Raw genomic sequence first — 27,920 nt, forward strand, 5'->3', positions numbered from 1 at the left:
ACACCTTTTTGCATATCCTGTCTCACTCTCTGCCTGTCTCTCTGTTGCTGCCTGCTGTCACCGAAAGGAGGGGAAGAGGAGGAGGAGGAGGAGGAGGGGAGGGTGAACTCATTCTCGAGGCAGCAGACCTGCGCTACAACAAGGCTTGACTAAGCGGTTGCTGTCTCCATGTGGATCAATGCCAATAAGAGAGAGAGAAGTCAATGAGAGCTCCTGCAGTTGTTTGGTTTGGAAACTTTAGCTTCATATCAGGCGCTTCTGGACAGCTTGAATGACAGCGAGGAGGGCGGAATCGGTTCCTCTTTGATGCCTGCCAGTTCTGTATCACAGCCTACAGCTCTGTCTTGTGTCGGTATAGGCTACATGGCGACATTACTGTTTATTTATTTCTCTGCGTGATTCGACTTATTGCCAATGAGCGCGAGTCGCAGCTTGTGTGAAGTTCATCATCATCATCAGCAGCAGCAGCAGCAAGAGAAGAAGAAGCAGAAGAAGACCTTTTAAGGAACTTTTTGAAGGAGCGGGTAGAGTTGGACTGCTGGAGAAGTGTTTTTTTTTTCTTCTTTTGAGTGTTGAAGTTTTTGTTACAAGAGGAAGTTATGACTTCGGTTTGGAAAAGACTGCAGCGAGTTGGTAAAAAGGCTTCAAAGTTTCAGTTCGTCGCCTCTTACCAGGAACTGACTTTGGAGTGTACGAAGAAATGGTGAGTTACTGGAGACAGTATTTCTTTAAGAGTCCCGTCTTTAAGTTTTTTTTTTTTTCACTGTTTGAGATGTAAATAAGCAACCGAGGGCCTCTTTATTATTAGCTATAATAAAAGTCCACGACCATGGTCATTCTCGTGTTGTGAGTCTTTCCGCTACACCGAGAAGGATGAGGGCGTCTCTCACTTATGCACATGTGCTGAACTGTTCCTGAGTGGTCGCGGGTTCGATTCCCGACGTCGGGAAACAAATGCTCAGATCATTACAGGGTAGAAATACTTTGTTACAAGTATCTAAATGTCATACATTCGAGGGCTATCAATATTGATTCATTAATGTACATTACACTAAGGTTGCAGCTGGTAAAGGTGGGGCTTTTTTAAAATTACAATATATTATGACGCCTGTGAGTTTCACCAAGGGATCAATATAGTCTTATACCAATAATAATGATACATCAAATTGTATTTTTTGATTATAGTTTGTATTAATAATGTAAATCAGCAAAGCAACTAGAGGTTTAAAATAAATATAGTGGAGTAGAAGAATAAAGTAAGCAGAAAATGGAAATACTCAAGTACCTCAAAATAGTACTTAAATACAATACTTGAATAAAAGTAACCTACTTAGTTACTTTCTACCACTGTCAGTAAGGTGTGTGTGTGTGTGTGTGTGTGTGTGTTTGTGTGTGGGTCCATCAGTTATCAGATCATTGCTTTACCACAGCAGCGTGTTTAAATCATTGATATTAAAATGAACAGTTGTGCGGAGACGTTATCTCTAAACAAACAGACAATATGAGGCTGAGTAGTCTTTACTGTTAGTGTCTCGCTTGTGTTTTGTTATCATTGTCATTCCCTATTTAATTTGAAAATGAACACAAATGCAAGAAGACCAAGTGCCCGAGGTACATTTTTAAACAAGATTTGGTTTTACAGTCAACATAATACTCATATAATAATCTACAACATTCTCTTGTCTCACTTTTACTTTTCAAAGATGCAACCAAATCACTTTATAGTGCTCAAGCTCTGTAGGGCTTTCCCCTCTTGTGCAATTTCCTGTTTTACAAAACATTTGGGAGGTGGCCAGGTGATGCAGCGTAGGCCATTACTCAGCTGTGCCACAACACTGAACAGAAACAATAAATCATTTTAAATCTTGGAAGTCTTGAAAACATAAATTGTAGCATCGTCTGAAATATCACAAAGGAGCTTCTCTGGTAACTTCTGCCCACGTGTCAGTTTAGCTCACATTGCACCGTCTTATCTGTCCAGATTACATTGAAGTATGGAATAATTGTGTAAGCGGCTTGTCAGCATGATAAGAAACTCCCTGGTAGATTAGTTGTTGTATTTTTCTTTTGTGACTGAAAGCTCTCGTCAATAAAGTTTCAGAGTTTGATCAGCAGCAGAGAGCTTTTGTTGTCCGGACACATGAAGTGAAGGGACACAGAGTAATTCAGAAAGAGTGACAACTCCCACATACAATGTGATCAAATCAGCGTGTATAAGCCTTTACCAGTGTGCTGTTCAAACAGGGAGGCAAAAGTCAGGAGAGGAGAAGGAGAGAGAATAGGAGGAAGTGAGGAAAGACTGGAGGTTAATCCAAAGTTTCAGTCATATTGCTTTGGCATGCTTTTAAAAGGGAAACAGCCTCATGTGTGATTAAACTCTGTATTTGGTGTCAGAGGTTACTGACACTTCAAGATCACATCAAACATCAGATGTGGGAAATGAACCCTTTGCCACGTGGGGGGTTTTGAAAATGTCTCACAAGTCACATGTTTGTGTACAAGTTGTGTGTGTGTGTGTGTGTGTGTGTGTGTGTGTGTGTGTGTGTGTGTTTGTTTGGGGGTTTGTTCTAATTTAGTGCTATGATTTGAGACCACTGGCTTTTTTCACCCACACAGACTTGTTACTGAGATGCATATTTAGACTTTGTAAGAGATGATTTGTAACTGCAACTCTAAGTGTAACTATAACAATGTATTCCTATTGTATTAACTACATATTTAAAGCAGCTAAAACTGAAAGTTTTTACAATAACAATTTATCTAATGACAATGGAACAGACAAGATAGTTCTCCCCTCGACTTTACAGACCTTTATAGTGACTTTCAACTGTCCAACCAGCAACTTTTCAGACAAAAAACTCTAAAACCCCACTGTACACTACCAGCTCAGCAACAAACAGCAGACGGACACAGTTAGAGACTAGCCGGTGAACATATTAGAGCATTTAGCAGAAATCTCCCTCAGGAGTTGGTAAAGACCATAAACAGAGCAAAAGGAGACTGAATATTGGACTTATAATACACCAGGTGGCCATAAACACAACTCCAAATGAATGTTAATGTTGATTCATCTGCCCCCAGCCAGCCAAAAAAAAGGTGTTATTAAAGACAGGATGTCTACTTGGCTGCATATACGTGATAGCATGAATGGAAGAATAAGATCTCCTCCATCACAAGCTCTATTGGATAAAGAAACACAGTAAAATACAGAAAGGGCAAAGATAAGAAGCCCTAGCAGTTTGTACATGACAGTAGTCAGAAAATGATAAAGTGATGTTTACAGAGACTCTTTTTACAGTAACACTAGGAATGCTTTGTGTGATGAAATCATGAGATAGGTTTAGTGCGGTTTACCGTCTGTCAATGTGTAAATGTATGTGCTTTACAGTAATATCACAAACATTAAACGCTTGTACTTCTTTTTCAAACATGGGTGGGGGTGATGTTAATCACTCATCTAGTCAGCTGTGGAATATAGCCATTGTCTGCTAAATAACAAGATAGCAACCACAGTGTAGGCCTATAATTACACGTTACTAAACTGTATTACACCCTAATGTCTGCCTGTGTAAATATAGCCCTGTGCTGCTGCTTATTGTTCCTGAGCTGGTACAGAATATGATTTGTGTCCTTGTGTTGCAGATCATCCTTTCTTTGTCTCCTTCTTTTTGCTGTTCTGTTCTTCCTCTCTCCCCCGTCGGGCTATTTCTGATGCCACTTCTGACCCCCTAACACACATACCACATGAACACATGTACACACACAGCCCTCTTTGCTATACTTGAACATTGATACACTGAAACTTGAGACAATATTCAGTATAAACTATTGGTATCAATATTCTAAAGAACATCTGCAGGTGTTAAAATGGTTGTAACATATTTTGAGTTGACTGTGAGCACTATGAAGTATTATTACGTACTGGTATATTATTTGTGTGTTTGTGTGTCTTCTCTTGTGAAGGGGGTTCCTTCTTCCTGTCAAGAGGCACGCCTGACATTCACATAGATTCACTTCACATGACCCTGCAGCTTCCAGTTTTACTTCCTGTTCTGCAGAGGGCTGAGAAAATACAATAGGAACGTGTATACACATTACCAACACACTATTATATGTTGTGAAACCTAATTACAGCTGCATGAATACACACACACACACACACACACAGTGTACACACCTTCACAGCTTTACCAATGCATGTTAATAGACGAACATTAATACCATGTGTTCACAGCCCTCTGCAGAAACAATCACACATAAACACACACTCACATCCGTCCCTTGCCTTTGACCCCAAGGCAATATTATTCAGCAGTGACAGTCATAAGACCTCATGTTCTCTCCACACAAACGCTCCCACTTTGTGTGGAGACATTATTTAATGCAGTCCGAGCATTTATTGTCCATGTGGCACAATCTCTGGTGACCTATGTTTTTATGTTTAATGTAGGCAACCAGACAAGCTAAGGGTGGTGTGGACCAGGAGGAACAGGCGCATGTGCTCAAAGGTAAAACCACTGAAGCACACACACAGAAGTAAACACACACATATACACACACACACAGTCTCACTATGTTGTTTGTTGTGCAGCTCCACAGTTGGCAGCCTGGAATCAAGAACCCCTACAGGGGCATGGTAGTGTGGCCTGTCCCAGAGAACATCGACATCTCTGTTACACTCTTCAAGGTACCAAAACCAGAACACACTCCTTACAAACACGTACAGACAGGTGGCAAATTAAAGGAAAAACTTACTGACTTGGGAAATATGACAAATGCAGATGTTTCCATACAGGACACGAGGGCTCACTGGAAGAATAGTGTTGTTCATCCCTCCAGTAGAATTCAGAGTACTTCATTAATCCCAAATGACAGCGTTACAGCAGCCATGTCCCACAGGAAATCACAAAACAAACAAAAAACTGCATATAGTCCATAAATAAGAAGATAGAATAATACAAACAAATAACTAAGAACATGACTGAATTCAAATGAAAAAACTAGAGCCTGCTAATATTCTGCACATGTTTAGTGTAAATGTGTTCTCTTGATTTGCATAGGGGATTGTATTGGGATTAACTATATATATATATATATATATATACATATATATGTACACACACTTATGTACAGGTATGTGTAAACAGTTAGATAGGTACATGCATGGATAATGGGCACAGACGATGTTTATTGTTTGTTTTCATTTCTTCAGGAGGTCAATGCTGATGAGTTTGAGGACAAAGAGTGGACCTTTGTTATTGAGGGTGTAAGTATTTCCTGACTACTTGGCTAAACATCTGTTTCTTAAATTAACCAAACTGAATGATTTTCTCAATTATTTGGTCTAATGCTGGCCTTTTTTATTTATTCCTACTTTATACTTCTACTACACTTTATTTCAAAGGAAACACTGTATATTTTTCTCCACTATGTTTATTGCTATGGGCCTTTTCTGCATTATGAGTACTTTTACATTTGATACTTGGATTTTTATTGTGTGTTATTGCCACTTCTACTTAAATAGATTATCTAACTAACTCCTCAGGATTCAAAATACTATAGCTACATATATGGTTGTTTTTTTTGTTGGTCATGTACAGGAGAACAAGGGGCATCGTAAGGTGCTGGCATCAGCAGACATCAACCTGAAGCGGTTTGCCAGTCCGACGCCGACCCAGACTGACCTGACGCTGAAGCTGAAGCCACTGTCCGTCAAAGTGGTGGAGGCCACACTCAAGCTGTCGCTGTCGTGTGTCTTTGTTCGTGAGGGGAAAGCCACGTGAGTTATTTTTTCTTCTGCTTCTCCTTATTTACCTATTACCTATAATACTATTATCAAGTGTATTTAAAGGTCTAACAAGTTTTTATTATGTTTTATTATTTTGGGAGCTGTCTTACAATGTCAATCATTCTTAAAAATCTTTTCTTCGTTTCTTCTGTTAATGTTGGAGGTTAATAAATGAAGCCTCAGCCATATTTGATTTACTGAGCATATTTTTCATCATGAGGAGTGTTTTCTGTTTCTAGAGATGTCATGAGAGCTCTGATGGTGGGATAAATGTTTGTTCTCACGGTCCTCAGGGATGAAGACATGCAGAGTTTGGCCAGCCTGATGAGCGTCAAACCCACAGATATCGGCAACTTGGACGACTTTAATGAGAGCGATGAAGAGGAGGACAAGAAATCTGTCACTGCTACAGGTAGGTCAGGCTTACACAAACACTGCCTCTTCCCTCTGATCCTGAAATATTTCCTTTGACATTTCTTCCTCCTCTTCCTCCCTTTTCCTCTCTTATTCCTTGTCACCTCTTCTGCTTTACTCTTTTGTCTTTTCTGGCTGCTGCAGTAGTTCCACATACTCTAATTCGCCCAAATCGCCCTGCTCCCCCTCCCCCCGACAAGCGAAACTCCACCGGACCCACTCTTCCAGCCTCAGGTAGCTTGCTCCTGCCCTTTCTTCCTGTTTGTTTCTCTTGCCAGAGAGAAGGAGGTGTAACCAGGCACTCCCTCTGTCCTTGTTTGTTATTGGGAGGCTCAGTTTATATAACAGCATTTCACACACTCATTCCATGTGTTCTGCATACCACATATTTCTCATCTAGACATGAAAAGTGTTGTTGTGTCCAGACATTACTGTACCAACATAAAAACAAGTCTAACAGCAGCTCAAATCACCGTAACTCCACCATGACATCGGACTACTTGTCCCCAGTGGTGGAATGTAACTAAGTACATCTACTCAAATACTGTACTGGATTACAGACTGCAGGTCAAACCATTAACTGTCATTTAAAATTTAAAACATCTGACTTTTTTACATACAACAGCATGTTACATTTTAAATTCAGCCAATTGAGGTCTCCAGTTGTAGTTTGAGGTGCACATCACTTTCAAATGTCTGCACATAGAGTAAAATAATCAGGAGGAATGTAGAGCAGACGACATTAAATGGGCTATAATTGCATCAAAGTTTCATATTTTGTTTGTAGTGTTGATCAAAGAAGCGACTCATGTGATTAACAAAGGATCCTCATGACGCAGTTTTGCGACATGGGATCCCAGTAGTAATCTAATTTTGAGCATCATTTCATTTTCATTCTCATTTCATGACATTTTTCTTCTGTCTCTTTCATAATTTCTCTTCCTGCCAAAATCTACTTTCACTGATCCATCCAATCATCCATGTATTCATCCAGCCTGTGAACGTGATGGCGGACCTGCCGTCCACTCCCGCCCCCCTCTTCCCATCGCTCCTCGCCCCTCGCCCCGGCGCTGCCGACACCCCTTTGCCACCACCCCTGTCCAGTCAGAGATCCAACCTTCCCCCGGCCCCTCCCCTCAGCCCTCACCCAGATCCAAACATAAAAAATCAAACAACCCTTTTCTAGAGGAGGCTCTTGCTTCTTCCGACGCACTACCTAATCCTCCGAGCTCCCAGGTCACGGCACCTACTCCCCTGTTTCAGAGTGCTTCCTCCATCCTGCCTGTCTCCGATGTGTCTCCTGCAAATCCTCCGTCCCCCAAATCCTCCCAGAATCCACCTTCTACCCAAAACACTTCCTCTTCCCTCCATTCTCCAGCTCCCAAATTCTCTGAATCTGTGTCTATTTCAGTGGATCCGTCTTTAACAACGCCCTCTGGCCCCCTGAATTCCTCCTCAAATACTGCCTCAAAACTGTCCTTAAAGCCCCCCGAAAGTACCTCATTAACTACCAAACTTCCCTCCCCTGCTGTGTCTTCACCCATAAATATCATAACATCATCCTCCACGGCTCCCCAAAAGTCTTCTCTCACTGTATCCACTACTCTGACCCATAAAACCATCACCTCCCAGCATCTCCCATCCAAGTCAGCCTCTCCCCCAAAGGCCACTCTGTCCTCTGAGCCCCCATCCACTCACCCTCCACTCACCCGGACCCTCTCTCAGCCTCCGTCTCTTCCCAGAATCTTCCAGTCAGGCTCAGGAAAAGGTATCGACAGGCTGGCTGGCACACAGGCACGCTGCATGCTTTCGACTAACTGATTCCTTATGTGCGATGTTCTGGTCTGACATCATTTTCCGCATGATTTAGCTTAATATTACTCAAACACAGTATGTACAGTACTACTATATACAGTATGGCTGGCTGTGAGGAAGATCTATGCATCATCAGGTTGTCAGAATAGAGTTAAATGTTTGGTCAGTGTTATAATACCTCAGGCAACAACAACAATTTTCTAGTGAATTAAACCAGTGTACTCACAAGTCCAGGAGGCAGGGAAGGTTGAAGATTTTAGATCACACCATTATGGAGGTATCCAAAAGTTAGATCGGTCAATAACCAACTTGTGTTCAATTCTTGATAAAACAATGTTATGTGATATAACACACTATCACATGTTGTTACTCAGTATAACACAGTCAAAAGCTTGTTTTGATCCACACTTACAGACTTCCCTACATCTTAGTGCCACGTTATTCCTAAACGTCTTCCTAAATGACAAATGAGCACTAAAATTGTCTCGCCACAGTACCACCTGTTGTATATAAAAACATCATATATGTGCTTGCATTCTAACAATGCTTGAAGTGCCATAGCTGTAGCTTAATCAACCCACAATTCACTATTCAAAATATATGTAAAAACTACTGTATGTATTTAGAATGGTTATAAAATGAGATAACCCGTTTATTCCATAAGTATGTGTTTAACTGGCTCTTCTTCTACAGACTATTCATTCTATATACACATAAGGAAATGGGAGTGAATTACAAAACAAGTACTGAACATTAAGAAAATGAAGTATTGAATTCAGCCTTTTTAATAATATTGTAGTAACAGCACTTTGATTACTTTAACACCACCATTGTTGGACAGCACTTTACCAAATAGAGCCAAACTCAGGAGCTGCAAGTTGCTTGTCACTGATGAGATTGCAGCAAACATGTTTGTTCCTGACAGATATTGATCATTTCTGCGGTGTAACACATTTAGTTAAATCCATGCTATAAAATGATGCTGTTTCCCCTTTCACTGTTTATATCGGTTTCTCTTTATTCCTCTTTTGTTCGTCACATTTCTTTCCACCACCCTCAGTCCCTGTTTCACATCAACGGCGCCCCCCAGAGGTTCAAACTGAAGATGATCTTACTTCAACCTCTGGTTTGTCTCTACTTTGAGATACCAATTTTAAAATCTTTTAAAATCTCCCTTTCCTATGTTGTCTTTTCTCCTTCCTTCTGTTTGGTTATAATGTATTTCATCTTCTGTCCTCTCTATAGGCCGTTCTCACATTTTCAGACCTCAGATTGTCAAGTCAATCGCCCGTCCCTCCTCTCCCTCTCCTTTTTCCGCTGACGTCCCCCCTCTTACGTCAACACCTCCTCTTCCCAAATCTCATCCCTCTATCTCAGAGTCAGGTAACTAATGACAAAAGTACAGTTTGATAACTCATTTCCTAGCATCTCTTCTCTCTCCTCTGTCTTCTCCCACCATCATTCCTATAAATCTGCTTCATCTGAGCTCTTTTATTTCCCTCTCCACCTCCCCATTCCTTTCCTTCCTCTCTACTTTCCTCAGGTGCTCAAGGGGCGTGGCTGGCATCTGGTGCTGACATCACCCCTGTCCCTCTGCTGACTAGTCCTGACCTTGATGCTCTCTGCGACCCCATGGCTCCGGCCCTTGCTGCCTCCTTTCCACACTCTTCACCCACTCGCTCCTCTTCTCTGTCCACCTCTGTTTTATTCTCCTCTCCTCAACCTCAGCTTGTTGTCTCTCCTTCTGCTCCTCCTGCTCAGATCAGCTCCTGTCAGTCAGGTACACCAGCCAACTAATCAAACATTCTCCTGTCAGTGTTTGATTCAGCCAAGACCATTACCTCATGCTCTCAGACATGTGGAAATGTCTGAAACAACCACACTTTCTTTCCTTTCTTGCAAAGATCACTCATCCTGTAAAATGAATTGTCTGACCTTGCTTTTGTTCTTTATAGGCTCAACGTTCCCCTTCACTCAAGTGGGCAAGGAAACAACTCCAAGCCCTGTAAGCCGAGGCGAGGGATCTCCTCAACATAACCAGACAATGGCCAACATCAGAATATCTAACCAGGCAATCACAGCAGCCCAGGATTCAAAGGCAGCCATCACAGAAAACAAAGCTGAACCAGCAAGGATCAGGTGAGGTCATGGGTTGATATTACATGAGTGTTTAAATTTAGATTGCTTGGTTTGGATCCTTTGAAGGTATGTTTGGTTGTGTCAAGATAAAATAAAAAGTCAGACCACAGAGCAAGAAGCGACTTGAAGACTGGGTGCAGCCCTTGCAAAGGGATCATAGATCATAGATGACAAAACTTGTTTAAAAATAAATCAGAATATGGGTCAGAAAAGATGAGGAGCTATTAAAAAACCAGGAAGCTCAGATTTGTTTAATATGAAGATGCAACCAGGAGATGGTTAGCTTAGCTTCGCATAAAGACAGGAAACAGCAAACCAGGTTCTGTCCAAAGCTAACAAAATCCACCTGTTGGCACCTCTAAAATGCATTAATGAACACATCCTATCTTGTTTGTTTAATCTGTACAAAAACTTCACTGCACTATGCCAAGAAATCATCTCACACATACGTCCCCAAACAAATAAGATATAAGTGTATATATACTGAGCTTTAGAGGTGTTGGTTGGTGGATTCTGTAACCTTTACACAGAGTTAGGCTAGCTGTGTCCCTCTGTTTCCAGTCTTTATGCTAAGCTAAGTTAACCATCCTGCTGGTGGTAGCGTCCTATATAACGGACAAATATAAGTGGTGGTATCGATCTTCTCATCTTAGTCTCTGCAAAAAATGTAAATAAGCGTGTTTCCCAAAATGTCAGTTGCACTCTGACATGTTTGAAGACAGCGCATCACAGATTGTGCCTTTTTTTCTTTTCTTTTTATATATCTATATTTTTCACAACAAGAATGCAACAATTTGGATTTCTTCATATTGATCAGCACAATATCAAATTCATCATGGCCCAAATGATTCCAAGCTAACCCACTTTAGTGCTGACTGAGGCAAACCCACTTCAGCTTGCTGACACGTGTGCGGTTGAGTAACAGTTTATCTGTTTGTTGATCAAGGGTTGAGAGCCTTATAGATCCACTGTTGCTCAAGGCCTCACGCTGCTTTGTTTCTGGTGTTTGTGCTTTCTTGATGCTAACGTGCTAACAGTTGCTGAGTGTTTTGTACCCTTCTTCCTGTTGCACTGACCTTGCAGTTAGGGATGGGAATTGATATCAAAGCCATTATTTGTTCTGCTTATCGGTTTGATTCTTTATCAATTCCCTTATTAATTTGTGATAAATTGTCTAAAAAGTAGGCCTACACACATGTTTTCGCACATCTGTGTTATTATCTCTGAGTCTGAACCCAGTATAGAAACAGAGTAGGCCTGCATGTGATTCTGGTGTGCAAAAGCTCCTGTTTTTCACAGCTGTTTAGTTTAAAACAGTCATTTTCATTTAGGTTTTAAGACAAAAGCTGCTAAGCCTGCCTGAATGGCGCTCATGTTATTATAACATAGGATATTTCCCCTTGGGAACAGACATGCCGCTTAGGAAGCAGTGGCACTTGTGTGTAAAATACATGGCATTCTTGGAAGTAAAGCCCATGTTTCGTGGAAAGATGTTTCAACATATCGCTGGTGTTTCCACTCTTACTTGAAATTATGCTTTTACAGACATTATAACTGCACTGTTCTCATCTTTCTTTGTGAAATGAAGCCATATTTTGGACTCTTTCTTCCTCTTCGCCGTGATTTCTTCTTGATGCAAGTTTCCTGCTGCGTAGACACATGAGCTCGATGTCATTGTTTTGCAATGTGTGCAAAAAATGACGAGCATTGATAAAAGGAATTTATAAGCTCGGAGGCATACGGTTTTGATGGATCAGACAATCTGGAACCGGTTTTCATCTGGAACCGGTTCCTGATTCCCATCCCTAGTTCTAGTACACAATGATTATCATTATGTAGTCTGAGCTCTGGCCTGCCTGTTTCCCCCCTAATCACCCCTGCACGCTGTGAAAACTCACCCACTCGTCACGTGAGGCTGACCTCCAATATTTCTGTCCCCAGTCCTGCCCAGTCAAGTTCAGAGCTGATAATAGCCCCGCCCCCTCCATGGCCCTTCTCGTGCTGCGAGATCTCCACCCCTCAGCAGCCCACCACTACTTTTGTGGCGGCATTTATCACTCCTAAGAAGCCAAATGTTCGGGGGGGTAACGAGGTGAAAAAACCAACCCATGAGGCACGGGGTATTATTAGCGCCTTTAAGGCTGAAAAGCCACCACTGGCACAGCCTGAGCCCGAGCCCGACTTTGACGACATCATCTTTGAGTCATTTAACCAGAGACAAGGATCAGGGGGTTTGTTTCTGGAAGAGGATGACTCTAAGAGGGATACTATCAAAAGGTGTCCTCCAGGGTGAGTATTTATATTCACAGATAAAATCAAGAGAACATAAAGAAATAAGGTTTGAACTGAAAATGTGAACTTATGATGCTGATAATGGTAAAACTCACACACAGATTCAGGTTTAAGGAATATTGTTTATCTGTTCTGCAGTCTTGAACAGAAAACCAATGAAAAGGCCTCTGGAGAAAAGCAGTTAGAGGGAGCAGCGATGGAGAAGGAGGTAAAGATGAGGGCAGAGCAGGAGAAGCAGAGGGAGAAAGAAATTCTTAAAAAACAAGATGACGAAAAGAGGAGGAAGGAGGAAGAGCAAAAAGTCGTGCTTATGAAGCAGGAGGAGAGGAGAAAACATGAAGAAGAGAAGAAGAGATTGTTAGAGGAGGAGAAGAAGAGATTCTTACAGGAGGAGGAGGAAGTCAAGAAGGAGAAGGAGAGGAGGAAACGTGAGGAGGAGAGACTCCTGCAGGAGAGGAGAGAGAAACAGGAGAAGCTGAAGGAGGAGGAGGAGGAGAAGAGGAAGCTGGACGAGGAGGAGAGGAGAAAAAGAGAGCAGCAGAGGAGACTCCTGGAAGTGGAGGTGGGAAAGGAAAACCTTAGGAGGGAGGAGGAGAAGAGACTTGAGAGAGAGAATTTCTTGAGGAATATGAAAGAGGAGGAGGATAAAAAGAGGGAGGAGAGGAAAGTGTTTGAGGAGCAAAAAAGGAGGAGGGAGGAAGAGAAAAAGAAGCTCCGGGAAGAAGAAGAGAGGAGGATGATGGAGGAGAAATGCTTGAAGGAGGAAAGAGAGAAGGAGCAACAGAAATTGAAAGAGGAGGCAAAGAGAAGAAAGAGGGAGGAGGAGGAGAAAAAACATCTACAGGAGGAGGAAGAGAGAAAGAAAGAAGAGGCAGAGAAGGAGAGGAAGAACAGGGAGGAGGAAGAAAGGAGGAAAGAGGAAGAGAGAAAGAAAAAAGAATCAGAAGAGGAGAGAAAGAGGAGGGATGGGGAGGAGAAGAGAGTCAAAGAAGCAGAGGAGAGAAGAAAGAGGGAAGAAAAAGAGAGAGTACTAAAAGAGGAGAAGGAGAGGGAGGAGGCAAGATTAAGGGAGGCAAAAGAGAAGGAGAGACTCTTAAAGGAGGAGAACGACAGGATGGAGAAAAGACGTGAAGAGGAGGAGAAGAGGAAAGAGATACTCTTGAAGGAGCAGAAAGAAAAGGAGAGACGACTGCAAGAGGAGAAGAGAAGGCAGGAGGCAGAGAAGAAGAAAAGGGAAGATGAAAGTAAAAAGAGAGAAGAGGAGGAGAAGAGACTTAGAGAGGAGAAAGAGAAAGCACAAAAGAGAATGAAGGAGGAAGAAGACAGGAAGAAGAAAGAGGAGGAACAGAAAAAGAATCTTCTGCAAGAGAAGGAAGAGATGGAAAGAAGAAAGAAGAAAGAGGAGGAGGAAGACAAGAGGAGGAAGGAGGATCGAGCGGCTCCTGTCTGCAGTCTGGAGGCCAACAAGTCAGACGAGGACAAGCAGAAGATGAGAACTCTGGTTTCTTCAAACACACACACCGACGTCCCTGCTCCCAGCTTCACACACTTGACCCTAGCTATTAAAGATCCCGCTCCCCACCTCCCTCCTCCAGACAAAACCAGTGTTACCTCACAAATTCTCAGCCAATCAAAAGACAGAGAGACGACCCTTCAGTCAGTTGATAAACCGAGCTCCGCCTCCATAAACTCCAGTGAGCGGTGAGTTACACCACTGAGATATAAAAAGGTTTCTCTGTGGGTGTTGGTTTCTTTTTGTTCTTATACCTCAAGTGGCTGCCACCTGCTTCCTTAATCAGAAAATAAAATCAATCAATTAATCATTATCAGCTTTAAAAAACTTGTTACTGTGTTTCTGCACTAAAACGGCATCAACTTGGGCTGAATCGTTCCATGTTTCTTGTTTGATTATTTCTCTTTTTGTGTGGTGATTGTTTTGTGACTCTCTGCTCAAATAAGACCTAATTGACTATCAATGTGGTAGGGGTGGGCAGATTGATCCCACAGTATTGATAATATCAATACTAAATCTTGTTTTGAGTATCAATATTAGCTAGATTGATACCAATAAAATGTCTTCTTAGTGCTGCACTTTTTGCTTCACTGCTGCTATTGTGTGTGTATTAATGCATTAGATCACACAATAAAACATTGACATTGGTGTTGATATCAGTGATCCTTGTTTTATTACTTATTACGTATCAAATTCTTCCCCCTTCCTTTTTTTTATGTTTTCCTCTTTCTCTCCCCTTATTCCAGTCTGGGGCAACCCTCTCCCATAAAGGAAGGTTCATTGTCAAACATTGTTGTCCCAGAAAAGCAAATACGTGCCGCATGTACTCCACCTGGCATCCGCTCAGGCCCCACTGTTACATTAGAGGTGTTGACCCTGGTGCCACCTCCAGAGAGGCTGTCTGATGCAGAGGTTCCACTATGGAAAGTGCTAGAAGGGAGAAGTGGGGAAGAGACAACTGAAAAAATCTCTGCCAAGGAGGGTACAAAATCTTTGTGCAGAGGGTAAGAATGGATGAGGGGACGTCTGTCTGTCTGCTTCTCTGCTTTATCTTTCTTTCTGACCATCTGTCTCTTGCTTCGTCTTATTTATGATGTAAAACACATGTAAAACTGTAATGGCTGTATCTATCATGTGTTTTTTCCTTTCTTCTAGCTCTGACAGAGAAGGTGTCGCTGAGGTGGACACCCCTGTCAAGCAGGAGCAGCAGCCAATAACAGCAAAAGACTCAGAAACACATCCCATAGTCCGACCTCCTGCACAACCCAGCGCACCACCAGTTAAAGAGAAGCCCAAAGAGCCAGAGGGACCCAGCGTGGAACCAGCACCCTCACCCGAGGTTTCCCCCAAACCAGTCGGCGAGCGTGTGGCTTTGGCTCTGGAGCCGCTGCTGCCCTCAAAACCAGAACTAAGACTGCGGCCGGAACAAGTTCTCCAGCCATCAGGAAAACCACAACAGGAGGGAGCAGATGAGGAGAAACCAGCTGAGGCCGTGGCTGGTGGTCAGGAGGGTTTCGTCAACAATAAGGCCCCAGTGTGTGAAGCAGAAAAGCAGCTGTGGGCGACTGTGGAGGAGACCACAGCGGAGACAGGAGCGGAAGGAGGGATGGAAAGTAGTGAGAGCACTGAAGAGAAGGATGAGAAGCAGGAGGAGGGTGGTGTAATAGGGGGGTGAGTCAGTGACGGTTCCTGTGCTGCATGGCATGACATGTCTGGCGTTGCTCGCAGATCATCACATACAGACATACAGTCATACACACCTGCACATGTACTGATTAACGTTCCTCTGTGGTGCTGCAGTCTAACCAGTGCTTATTTAACAGCTGCAGTTAACCTCATCTGTTGCTGTTCTCCTTATCTCAACCTCTGTCTATGCTGTTAGACTGGTTCTTTAAATGGAAATGATTTAATGAGAGCTTTTCAAAAGAGTAAAATGTGTGCGTGTTTGTTTGTGGGGCTGCCTGTGTGTGTGTGTGTTTGTGTGTGTGTGATAGTGCCCAGAAATGTGCAGAGGCAGATGTGTGTGTTGCAGCGCAGCAGATGGAGGTGCCTGCTGGCTTCATGTCAGCAGTAGTCGGGGTGTTGTACAGAGGGTGAGTCTCCCTGCCTGCCTGTCCATAAAACTATTTGTCATGGTGTGAGGCAACGTTTCCATAGACCAGGCTTAAATACAGTCAGGAAATTGACAAATCTTGTCAAATACAATAAAATATTCCTCTAAATGTTGCACTAAACAGTAAAAAACCACAAAGCAAAGCATTATTACTTATCAAATATCCCCAAAAGAGGGATAACATATTACATAATTAAAAAAGTAATATAATAATAAAGAGTTTAGACTCATCAAATGTATTAATTCAAATTATGATTACATTCTTAGCATATAATTATAATTATATAAAAAAGTTGCTAAAAAGTTGTACACCCATTATTATTTAATAATGTCCACGAACTGTAGCAGTATGTTTTTTACAGTATTCAAATGACTCATCATACATTTTATTAATTTATTTTGAATTTTATTACATTTTGATGAAATATTACTTTATTTCCATGGCAGTTATTGTAGGTGGGTTGCTAACTACATTTGTATTTACACATACAGTGCTTAATGTTGCGGAAAACCTTCAGTGCAGTGCAGAAACACTTTGTTGTTTAATACATGTAGATAAAACTGTAACCATTTACCACAATAATACATCGTGCTGTTGATCCCAGTGGTTGATCTACCATCAATATTGGTTATAATCCACTCAGTGAGCTGCTAATGTCAGTGTGCCATATTTATTAGCTAGCTGTGCATCTTGATGAGCTGATCTGAGATCTCACCTGCATGGCACCAGAAAGTGTTAGCCAGAGGTGATGTAAATGCCAGTGGGCTTGCTGTGTTGTGTACTACGTTGGGGGAAAAAAGTGAAGGGTGGTTCTCAGTGCAACCAACAATGAATGCTTCCTCTGTGTGCTTTGGACAAGCACCAAAACAAAGTCTGAGAAGGAACTACTTAATCATGCATGCTGTCTGGCTTTCTGTCACACTGTTTGGAGCCTGCTGAGGTCATTTTAGGGTGAGACCCATCTCAGAGTTTTCCTGTCCCCCGTGTCTGTCCCTTTAGCTATGAGACAGTGGCCTCCATCCTGCAGACAACTGGATCCACTGATGCAGCTCATCCATCCCACTCTGCAGACGAACCAATGAGTAGTGAAGATGAGCCGTGTTTACATGAAGTAGATGCAGAGATGCTGTATTTCTCTGAGCCAGATGACAATCCACTCATTCCCATTGGTGTGGACGTTTCGCCACCCACAGACTTCTCTGACACAAGAGAAAACCGGACAGAAATAGTTCAGAAACCATGTTTGCCCTCACAAGGGCTAAGTCTGGTGGCAAGTCTGAGACTGGCAGCTTGTGAGCAAGAGAAGGAGAGAGAGCTGGAGTGGGAGAGAAGGGAGAAAGAAAGGATAGAAAACATGAAGAGGGAGGAAATAGAGAGGGCAGAGAGGGAGGAGAGAGAGAGGGTGGAAAAAGAAAAGGAGGAGAGGCAGAGGTTGGAAAAGGAGAGAGAGGAGAAGGAGAGGGAAAAGGACGAGGAGAGAAAGAGGTTGGAAAAAGAGAGAAAAGAGCTGGAGAACAAGGAAAGGGAGGAGAGGGCAAAGGCAGAGAAAGAGAGGGCAGATGCGGAAGAAAAGAAAGCAAATGAGGAGAGGGAGAAGAAGAGAAAGGAGAAGGAGGACAGGGTGAGGCAAAGGGAAGAGTATAGCAAAGGAGAGAAACCACAGCAGAAACAAGATATCATTTCAGCATCCCTACAAAACAAACAGGAAGTCACAAACAACCAATCAAATGACTGGCCTCCTCTGAGGGAAGCAGAATTGGATGACATTGCATTTGATGAGAGGCTACAGGCTGATGAAGACCTGTCAGAAAACAAGTCTGATCCCGAAAAAGTGAAAACTATTGACACTAATAGTGAAGCCAAACTGATTTCGATCAGTCCTGCTGATTCTGTCCCTGCAGCCAGACCAACAAACAAGCTCGACTCCAGATCAGTCAAACCTGAAGACTCTGTAGTCGCCATTAAGAAAGTCCCGGATAATCCCATTCCGAGATCAGTTAAAAAATCCAACCTGAAATCTGGTGCCCTTCCAGTATGGTTGAGAGAGGAGGAGGATGAGGAGGTGGAGTATGAAAGAGGACAGGAAGATCTTGGCTCCATCTGGCTGGCTGAGCTGTACATGGAAGGGGAAGCAGGGTGAGTAAAGGGGGTTAAAAGGGTTAAATAGAAGCAGGGAGAGAGAGGTGAGTAACTGGGAAAGAGCTGGCTATATGAGAGAGCTCTGCTTGTTGCCTCTTGTGGATCAGCGGACTGTGCCTGTGTGTATTTGTGTATGCTTCCTTCAATAACTGAGGCTTGACTGACTCACTGTATCTGCAGGGAAATGATAATTACTAAGCATTATTACAGCATCCTTCATTTAGTGAGGGTTTGGCCTTTTCCTGCAGGTCTTTCTCATGAAAGGGTTGTGAGTCATGTACCGTTCATCTCGCCCTCAAACAACATCATTACCGTGTTGTTTGTAAAGGAAACTTGAATTTCCTCTTTACATCTCACTCCTTCGTCTTGGAAGATCTGAGCAAATGTGCAGCAAGCATGAAAAAGGGGAGGAAGTCATCACTGTCTACCTGACTGACATGAAGGAGAATTGAGAGACTCCTTGCATTTGTTCAGTACTCATACGTAGCATGTCAAGTAGCATGGATGAATGGATTGGTTTGGTCTTTGGATGTTGCAGTTCAGTGGAGGCTGGAGCCTGTTTAAAGTTGGTGTTTCGCTGTGGTTGAGTCACATGCTGTCAAGTTTGGTATAATCTCACATAGCCAGACCTCTGTCCCATCAGACTTGTGGAAATCTAGGGAAAATCTATGTCAACTTTTTTGGAAAGCTTGACATTAGCTGAATTTAATAAAAGCATGTCGGGAGAGTTTTTGTTTCAAGTAAAAATAAGTGTCCTTTAACAAGCGCCATGCTCTACTAAATTGGTTTAAAGTATGGCAACAACCAGTCGTGTCTTTTCTAAACAACTTATACTAGAATCTCTGCCGACTTTTGTGAGATTAACAAGACAGAGCTCTGGCTACTTGAAATGAATGGTCTTTTGTTGCCAGAGGCGAATGGAGCATGACAAGGACATTGCGGTTGGATCTGCTGCTCGTCAGTTTTTTCACTTCAGCCTTTAGGTTCAGCTCTGAAATCTAATTTTCTGTCCTCAGCCCAGGCCTCCCATTTCTTGCTGTTACCCAGACGCCCTCCTCACTCCCTTCCAGTGGACAAACATTTTACCAGGGCTCAGCCGCTAGTCAGCCAAATAAACCCGAACACCCTTTAACCAGTCTGGCTGTCCGTCCTCATCCTAAACCACCTTCAGGGTCTGAGCAAGAGGAAGGAATCAGTCAGACAACTAAGGCCAAACCCGCTCCCCAGTGTAGTGGGGCACAGCCAGTGAACAGACAGAAAGATGATGTCACAAAAACTAGTCCCAGCCTGGAGGCAGCAACCAATGAGGAGGGAGAACTTGTTCAATCATCAGTGGTTCCCTGGCCTCTCCCTCCAAGTACAAACACTGCCAGCATACACTCTGACACCAAACACACCAACACACACACCAATACCAAGATCGAAATGGCTACAGACTCCAGTTTGAGCCTTCATACACAGACACATACCCCTGATCTCAACTTTCTCACCAAAGACCAACAGACTTGAGTCAGACTTAAGTCACAAAAATGAGCACTTAACACTCGATTCCCTAAAGATTTGACACTACTTGAGATTTAGTACAAAATTCTAACTTGGTAAAATACTCCAAAAAATAAAATAGGACAACAATAAGCAGGCATTGTATAGCTACACTCAGTGGACGTGGTGTCAGCTAAGACTTGCTTACAGCCATGCTAGCAGCTCTGTGAGGCGGTACAGTCAAACCACTGCTTTGAGTTAAATGCAAATGTCAGCATGCTAACATGCTAAATGGCAATGCTACGTTTAGCAGGTATTGATGTTTACATACCATGCTTATGTTTGCTAATTAGAACTAAACACACACATACAGCTGAGGCTGATGGGAATGTCATTAGTTGTGTGGGTATTTGGTCATAAACCAATGTGTTGGGCACATTCAAATTTTGACCTGAATATGGCACTGGATGAAAAGTTAAGGGATCACAAAACTTATTACAATTCCTCCTGAAGGGGACGTGAATGTCAGTACCGAATTTCACAGCAATTTATCCAATGGTTGTTAAGACATTTAACATTTAAAACCACAAAGGTCAACCTCATGGTGGCGCTAGAGGGAAAGTCAGGACATCATCAAATTCAGTAGGATTCATCCTTTTTTATTTTCATTATTTCAGTGTGGACTGTGGTGGTGGACTGACTGCCAGACAGCCTGTCAGACCGACATCCATAGAGCCATGCTGCTAGAAATACTATCCACACAACTTAGAAAGCAAAATGTTCCAATGTGTTATTTGTTGAGACCTAACTTTGACTTGTCTTGTCTTACTTGAGATTTGACTTGGACTTAAAATCTTAAAACACCTCTGGCAGAATGTGTGTGTGTGTGTGTGTGTGTGTGTGTGTGTGTGTGTGTGTGTGTGTGTGTGTGTGTGTGTTTATGTGTGTGTGTTGCCACCTGAGTGCATGGGCGATGCCACGTAGTTTCAAGAACTGCTGCCACGTCGGACAACAATCTGGTGAATCTGCTTGGTTCTTATGGGATTAAAATATTGGCGAAACAGCATAGACCTGTGTTGAGTCAACCATGCTGAAAATATAGGTTCCCTGTTTCATGCTGTGTTTCCTATCATCCCCTCTAACATCAAACCAGTGCTGCAATGCTGTTGTGTCAGCAAGCTTGCACGTCTCTCGCTCGCATCTACGAATCACTGGTAACAATGCTGATCCTAGGCTGCTTGGATGATCTCCTTTCTTCCACTAAACAAAGTCAATCTTTCTGTTCATCACTTTTCTTTTCTATTGTTTATGTCCTGTCTCCTCTTAGGCTAAAAGGCAAACTGGTCGACGTCCCTGATGGTGCAAAGAAGAAACCACAATCTCAGGCAAAAGACCCCTCCAGCACAAACACCAGTGATAAACAATCTCTTCACCATCACTGTGAGATGAATACATCTCGACTTCCTACGTTAGCAGAAGAAGAAACCTCTGACCTCAAGACCCCTGATCCAGTTCCAATGGTAAGAGAGGAAGCTGATGGGAAGGATGATGCAGCTGAGGTAAATATTCACAATACTGATGTGCACATAAACTGCTGTTTTTAATTACAAACACACACATACACAACCACCATCTTCTTCCTCTCTCCTCCTCCTTCTCATCCAGGGCCTGGTGAACTCTAGCCAGTCACTGCTCCAGTGGTGTCAGAACATCACCAATGGGTACCGGGGGGTAAAGGTCACCAACTTCAGCACATCCTGGAGAAATGGCTTGGCCTTCTGTGCCATCCTACATCACTTCCATCCAGATAAAATGTATGGCATACAAGCACCATAATCTCTTTCTCAGCTTAAGGCAACTTTCTAATTTTGTTTCTAGTTATGTAACTGATTTCGCATTGCGTTTTTTAACATGACTCACCGTTGCTGTAAGATGATCATGTTCCAAACCATTCATTTAGAGTTCAAACAATTCATTAATTGGTTGAAAATGTATTGCAGATAGGCTTCTATTTTCGATTTCATATCAATTAATGTCTTTGGGTTTGAGCATCTCAGTTTTTCTGTGTGATTGTAAAATAGTAAAAGGCATTCTTAACTATTTTATGGCATTTTATAGAGCAAACAATAAATTGATTCATCGAGAACTAATAATTTGTTAGTTTGAGCCCTACATAAATTAAATGTTGTAAACCTGCTGTAGGTTTGTTCTCATTATTTTATTCCTGGTTTTTGTCCATTTAGAGATTTTGATCAGTTGGACCCTCATGACATCAAAATCAACAACAAGAAGGTAAGGACGAAGTGCATGCTAATAAATTATATTTTCAACTCTTTAATGCCAAGAGCAGTGTTAATAGTTTACTATTTAACAGATATTTCTCTTAGAAGTCCAGAGTTTCTTGGCTAGAATACAGAATAATTTCTATTTCATAATGTTTTTAATCATTCTGCTCTGTTTCAATGGTCTCCCCTTAGATGTTGTTTCTGTTATTCTTTTAAGATAGTTGTTAATACATTCACCCAAGGAATATTTCTTCTGTAATCGAGACATGGTATTGACTCAGTCAGTCAGGGCAATATATACAGTGACGTGTTAGCTATTGTTGGCTAAAATTAACCTTGTTTGACATACAGTTTGTTTCTTTACTGATGATGTCTTTCTTTTCTGATAACTTAAGGCGTTTGACGGTTTCGAGGCGCTGGGCATCTCTCGTCTGTTGGAGCCGTCAGACATGGTTCTTCTGTCCGTCCCTGACAGGCTCATAGTCATGACGTACCTTAGTCAGATCCGCTCACACTTTACCAACCAGGAGCTGAGCGTGCTGCAGATAGAGCACAACAGCAGCCAGTCCAGCTATGGCCTCGCCCTTTCAGGTCCTGGTCCCACTAATGACGACGCTGCTGCTTTCTGCATGGCCAGACTAAATGAAGGAGTGAGCCTAGAGGAAGGAGGAAGCAGCACGTTGGTCGTCCCACCACCAAGGACTAAACGACTGCTTAAAGGTGTCTGCCTCTACTTCAACTTTGTTATACTTACACTTTATTTAAATCCCTGTACACCTTAATGATAATTTCTAATGTGATTCATCCCATCTGTCTTGAGGCTAATTTTAACTTCAATCTTATGGACCTTTTAGGGGGTCATCATAAAACATTGTGCAGTCAAACTCACTTAAGATTCTGTCCATGCTGTGATCCATGGAAATTTGAACAAAATATAACAGAAAAACAAGAGACAAATAATGAAGTGAAAAAAAAAAAACGTCAGAAAAACAGAAAAGAAAAGAGGAAAGGGGAAACATTAGTGTGTCTCCAGGGAACTTAGGAATGTGAAGTAGCTCAGTTTGAGCTAAGGAGGCAGAGAGCAAGAATAAACAAATCATTAAATCAAGTTTACAGCACCTCAATTAAGATTCTAGTAGGTTTCCCAAGGTTCCCAAACATACCAAATAAGTCATGCTGAATTTGATGGGAATGTGTATAAAATCATGCAGTTTTCCATTTGACAGAATGGTGCAGCGATAAATATGGCATTTTGAGATATGAGTATCTCTCTCAGTTTAAAATGTATTGATCTAATTTCAAAGCTCCTGAAAGGCCCTGAAAACATGTTATCTTCTTCTTACTGAAAAGGTCCTAAATGAATACATTTATCCCAAACAGCTTTAGTTATTTCAGATGAGAGATCTCACTGAGCAAGAAAATTGAATAAAAATGTGATGACAGTTGAGGGATTGATTGCTTTTGTTGCCCATCAAATCTGATCACACCTCACCCGCACAATCAAAATGAATGATGTTAAAAAATTAAAAATAGTTAATGCTTAATGATGTTGATTAAAAAGTGGATGATTATGATTGTTGCTTATTTGGTCTTTAAGACTCAAAGTGAAGTTATTGTTGTTGTTGTTTTTAGTGGAAGAGTCAATAATCCCAGTCCCACCCCCAAGGTCGATTAACAAAGGAGTCAAATCTGGAGTGGCTCAGGTAACACTTCATTTTTTTACTGTAACTAACTCATGTTTAACTGTATTGTCTAAATTGTTCTAAAACAACATTAACAGTAAGTTTTTAAAGCGTCAAATTGTATTTTCACCTGGAGAAAAACTCACACACACTTTTTTACTGGATGTGTGATTATGATAGTTACTGTGAAGGTTTCATGTTTTTCTTGTCCAGAATGAAGACACAGTGACTGACTCTACAACAGAAATCACTAATAAAACAGGTGGGTACCTGAAGCCTGAATACAATACTCTAATACTTTAAATATTTTTCAATATTTCTTCTTCAATCTTCTTTTTGTTCTCTTTTGTTGTATGTGTGTGTGCACACATGTGGGTCTATGTGTACAGAGTTGCAGAGCTCAGCTGAGACCCAGCTTCCCAAACAAGAAGAGGAAACAATGGTCAGTTATGTGTTCCTCACTTAACTCATCTTATCTACTTCTTTTCTTTACTATCTCCCAGGTCAAATCAATAAACACAATTAACATTACTGAATCATATCTGCTTTGCCCTTGTAAAATTCAAAATAAAGAAATGATTTTAATATATAATATATATATATATAATAATAATAACATCTGCATTTACAGCTTGTATTATCTCTTCCTTTTGGCCTCTCTCTAATCTTTTGACCTTTTTCTTTTACTTGTCGTTTCCCCAACTCCCTCTTTCCTTTCATCTCCTTTCCCCTATTTCCTCTCTTTGTGGCTGTCTGCTATTGTCTTGTGTATGTACATGCATGTGTTTGCATGTATGCATGTCTGCATGTGTGTGTGATGGGGCTTGTGGTCAGTGTCTGCAGGACACCAGCCAGTATGTGCTGAGTGAGCTGGCAGCGTTGGAGACGGAGCAGAAGCACATCGACAGCAGAGCCGCTGTGGTGGAGAGACGACTGCGAAGCCTCATGGAAACAGGTAAGTAATCCACAGAAAGGACTCAGGGAGCTGGACTGAGAACTGACCAGTAGAGCATTTAGTTGAATAGATTCAAACTGGATGCAATAGATTTATAACAACAACATCAAATAGCTCAACTTCACTGGGAATCAACTTTTTTTTTTTAAATGTGTTGTGTGGTGGTGGCAGTGTGCAAAATATCCACCAACAATTGGGTAAATCCATGCCCTATGTGCACTGCAAGTAATTCCAAAATAAAAGACCCACATCATGCTTGTCATTCTCCAAAATAGACTTTTTTCACAGCAGCCATTTTGACATGAACACAGATGTAACCAATTACTAATTAAGGTTATATTCCTTTCAGGTCAAACAGGGTCAGCGTGCTGCTGTTGTGCAAGTTGGCTCACTGGATGGAACAGAGCCTTAATTAGTATCATTTGTAACACCTGTGTTCTCCCTACTATTTCATGTCAAAATGGCTGCTGTGGAAAAATGCCAGTTAAACCTACATGCTGTTAAAAAAAACAAGCTTTAAAACAAGTCTAGAAATGTAAGGGCATTTATTGTCTCCTGAAAAAAATCCATGCACCTATAAAGGAGCAAACACAACAAGGTGAAACACAAACTGCTTGTTACCTGCAGTTATCTCAACATTAATTTAGATATATATGTCTATTTAAAGACATAAATAAGACTTTTGCTGAACCTCAGCGTTAAAATTGATTATTTTATATATATTACTTAATATATTTTTAGTTTGGACATCTTCTTTCAACATCATTGCCTTTCAACATGCAAATACATTTTACAACATGGGCAAGTGGAAAATAATTATCTTCATTTTTGAGACATTTTTGTATTTGTGTTAAGCTTCCAGAGAGCCTGAGTCAGTCAGCCTGTATTTTGCACACTTGATGGTGTAGATTTTCTACGACAGTTGTAAACAAACTGTCAAACTTTTTCTGTTTACACAGGAAGCGACCGTGATGAAGAGGAGAGACTGATCCAGGAGTGGTTCACTCTGGTGAACAAGAAGAATGCTCTGATACGCAGACAGGACAACCTGGAACTACTGTAAGACCTCTCACACACAAACAGTAGACACATACAAATATAATACACTCTTCCTATTTGTCTGACCGCTGGCTGTGTCTACAGGCAAGAGGAGCAGGATCTGGAAAGGAGATTTGAGCTTCTGAACAGAGAACTTCGGGTCATGATGGCTATAGAAGGTTAGTAACCAACACTGGAAGTATTCAGATATTTTAAGTAAAAGTAGCAATACCGAAGTGTAAAATACTGCATTGCATTTTAATGTGTTGGTAAATGTAGAGCTAATGTAAACAATTTTGAATGCTGTAGGGTAGTTTAATTTGTACAAATGCGATATTTCCCTCTGAGAATAGTATAGAGTAGTAGTATAAAAGAGCATGAAATGCAAAAACCTGAAGTTACGTCAATCAATATTTGTATGGCACCTTTCATACATAGTAGTGCACTAAAAGTGATTTTATGTCTTACATGCTGATAATAAGATACAGACAAAAGAAAAACAATACAAGCCTAAAATGTACATTTTATTTTAAAAATCAGCTGTTTACCACCAACGTCACAAACATCTGGTGTTATTTATTATTTCAATAAACTGCCCTTTCCTCGCTGTACATGTAAAGTTCTGCTGTTTGTCCTGCAGACTGGCAGAAGACGTCCACTCAGCAGCAGAGGGAGCAGCTGCTCCTCCAAGAGCTTGTGTCTTTGGTAAACCAACGGGACGAGATCATCAGAGACATCGACGCCAAGGAGAGAGGGTGAGTGTGCGTGGGTGTATAGTGGTGTGAAAAAGACAAAACATAGGTAGATTCCAAATTCCTTAAATAAAAACGCTTCAAAAACACATTTACATACAATATATTTGATATTATTTGATCATCGTGTTTCAAATTAAACCCTCAGGTTAATGCTTGCAAAAAGCGAAACATAAAAGTGTATTTAGTTCAATGATATGTAATATTTTCTATTCCTTATTTCCAATAAACTAGTTGATACAGGTCTGGGTTTAGATGGCTAAGAGTTAATGTCATATGCACTGTACTGTAATATGTGTGTGTGTGTTTGCAGGGCACTGGAGGAGGATGAGCGTCTGGAGCGTGGTCTAGAGATGAGGAGGCAAAAATACAGCAACAAAGACAAATGTGTGCTGCAGTGAGAGGACTCACACAACCAGCTTTTACAACTAAGCCTCTGAAGTCCCGAAAGATGATTATTTTTGTTTTATTTTGAATAAAAGAGAAAAACAGGACTTCTCCGGGGCTCCATATTTCCCTGTGTTTTTAGTGCCTTTATTTTCCCAGAGAACTGTTAATATAAGGAAACCTGACAGGCTGCAAACTGTGTCTTCTTTGAAAGTGTTCAAAAACCATTTAAGTCTGTCTTAATCAAAAAGTATTATTTAGATTTTATTCACATATTTTTATTTATTGAAATTATGTGTCAGATTGCTGTACATTTTTTGCACATATGCTGTTTTATGTGTTTGTGTGTTTATTTGTTTGTTCAGTTTTTGATCACTGGCTTTTCCTCTTCTTTTTTATATAAAGAATAGGTTCCCATCACCACAACAAGAGCTTGTCATAATCTGTTGAGGTGGAAATGTGTCCTTGGAACTTTTATGGGAAATCGTTTACAGCTGCTTCTGATCTGCACACATTGAGAAATTTGTTCTGTTTCTGGTGATATTCGTCTTTTTGTTGAAGACATTTCCACCCTGAAAGTGACAAATATTTGCTGGTAACATGCCAAATCAGATTAGATATAAAAATAACGTGATAAGTCATGAGCTGGACTCAAACCCCCAATGTTACGAGTACAGGGTACATGTTTTCAACTGTAGGATGACCCCTAGAATAACACTTTGAAAGTATGAAAGCATTTCCACTTATTGCAATATTACACTTGATTGTTTTGTTTTTTTTAGATGTTACACATTCTTCATATTAAGGAGATATCAAACTTCCTGAGCACACAAAGGATGCAAATACCCAGAATGCCTTAAACACCCAGAATGTGTATGTTTTGAATGTTCGTGCCTGTTGGATCCACAGAAATGAAGCTGTTTCCTCATTTCTGTGTCCTTTGACTACTGTATGCATGCTTTTTGAGATGTGCTGATAAAGTGGTACTCTGCTTCACATCACCACTGTATGCCTATCACACACTGTATACCTGATGTTGCTGTCTATATTTATGAGGTGGTGATGTGATGTTTGATATTGATAAATATGTTAAAGAAAAATAAATATTGGTTGGTTGCTTACATC

The 27,920-nt window shown here is 41.3% G+C and overlaps 1 protein-coding gene across 14 annotated transcripts; it reads left to right on the forward strand.

The window, feature by feature from the left end:
* The first annotated feature begins 84 nt into the window (after window positions 1-84).
* ehbp1l1b (EH domain binding protein 1-like 1b) lies at window positions 85-27,918 on the forward strand. 14 transcript variants are annotated; one of them, XM_051400525.1, is made up of 30 exons: window positions 94-703; window positions 4,451-4,508; window positions 4,592-4,687; window positions 5,213-5,266; window positions 5,601-5,779; window positions 6,082-6,200; window positions 6,347-6,436; window positions 7,197-7,970; window positions 9,078-9,143; window positions 9,263-9,400; window positions 9,561-9,797; window positions 9,973-10,156; window positions 12,098-12,445; window positions 12,587-14,149; window positions 14,708-14,965; window positions 15,117-15,632; window positions 15,956-16,054; window positions 17,075-18,211; window positions 21,024-21,216; window positions 21,362-21,510; window positions 21,940-21,988; window positions 22,377-22,701; window positions 23,614-23,684; window positions 23,877-23,925; window positions 24,053-24,105; window positions 24,498-24,618; window positions 25,578-25,677; window positions 25,762-25,835; window positions 26,297-26,411; window positions 26,722-27,918. In XM_051400525.1, the coding sequence occupies exons 1-30, from the start codon at window positions 600-602 to the stop codon at window positions 26,807-26,809; spliced, it is 7,407 nt and encodes a 2,468-aa protein (XP_051256485.1). In that variant the 5' UTR covers window positions 94-599; the 3' UTR covers window positions 26,810-27,918. The 14 variants fall into 14 exon arrangements, with proteins under 14 accessions (XP_051256494.1, XP_051256485.1, XP_051256482.1 ...); XM_051400522.1 differs by having other exon boundaries at window positions 95-703; window positions 21,024-21,255; XM_051400524.1 differs by having other exon boundaries at window positions 96-703; window positions 21,024-21,255; window positions 24,507-24,618.
* The last annotated feature ends 2 nt before the right edge of the window (window positions 27,919-27,920 follow it).

Source organism: Dicentrarchus labrax, unplaced genomic scaffold, assembly GCF_905237075.1.
Source record: "Dicentrarchus labrax unplaced genomic scaffold, dlabrax2021, whole genome shotgun sequence".
In the NCBI taxonomy this organism is placed as follows: domain Eukaryota; kingdom Metazoa; phylum Chordata; class Actinopteri; family Moronidae; genus Dicentrarchus; species Dicentrarchus labrax.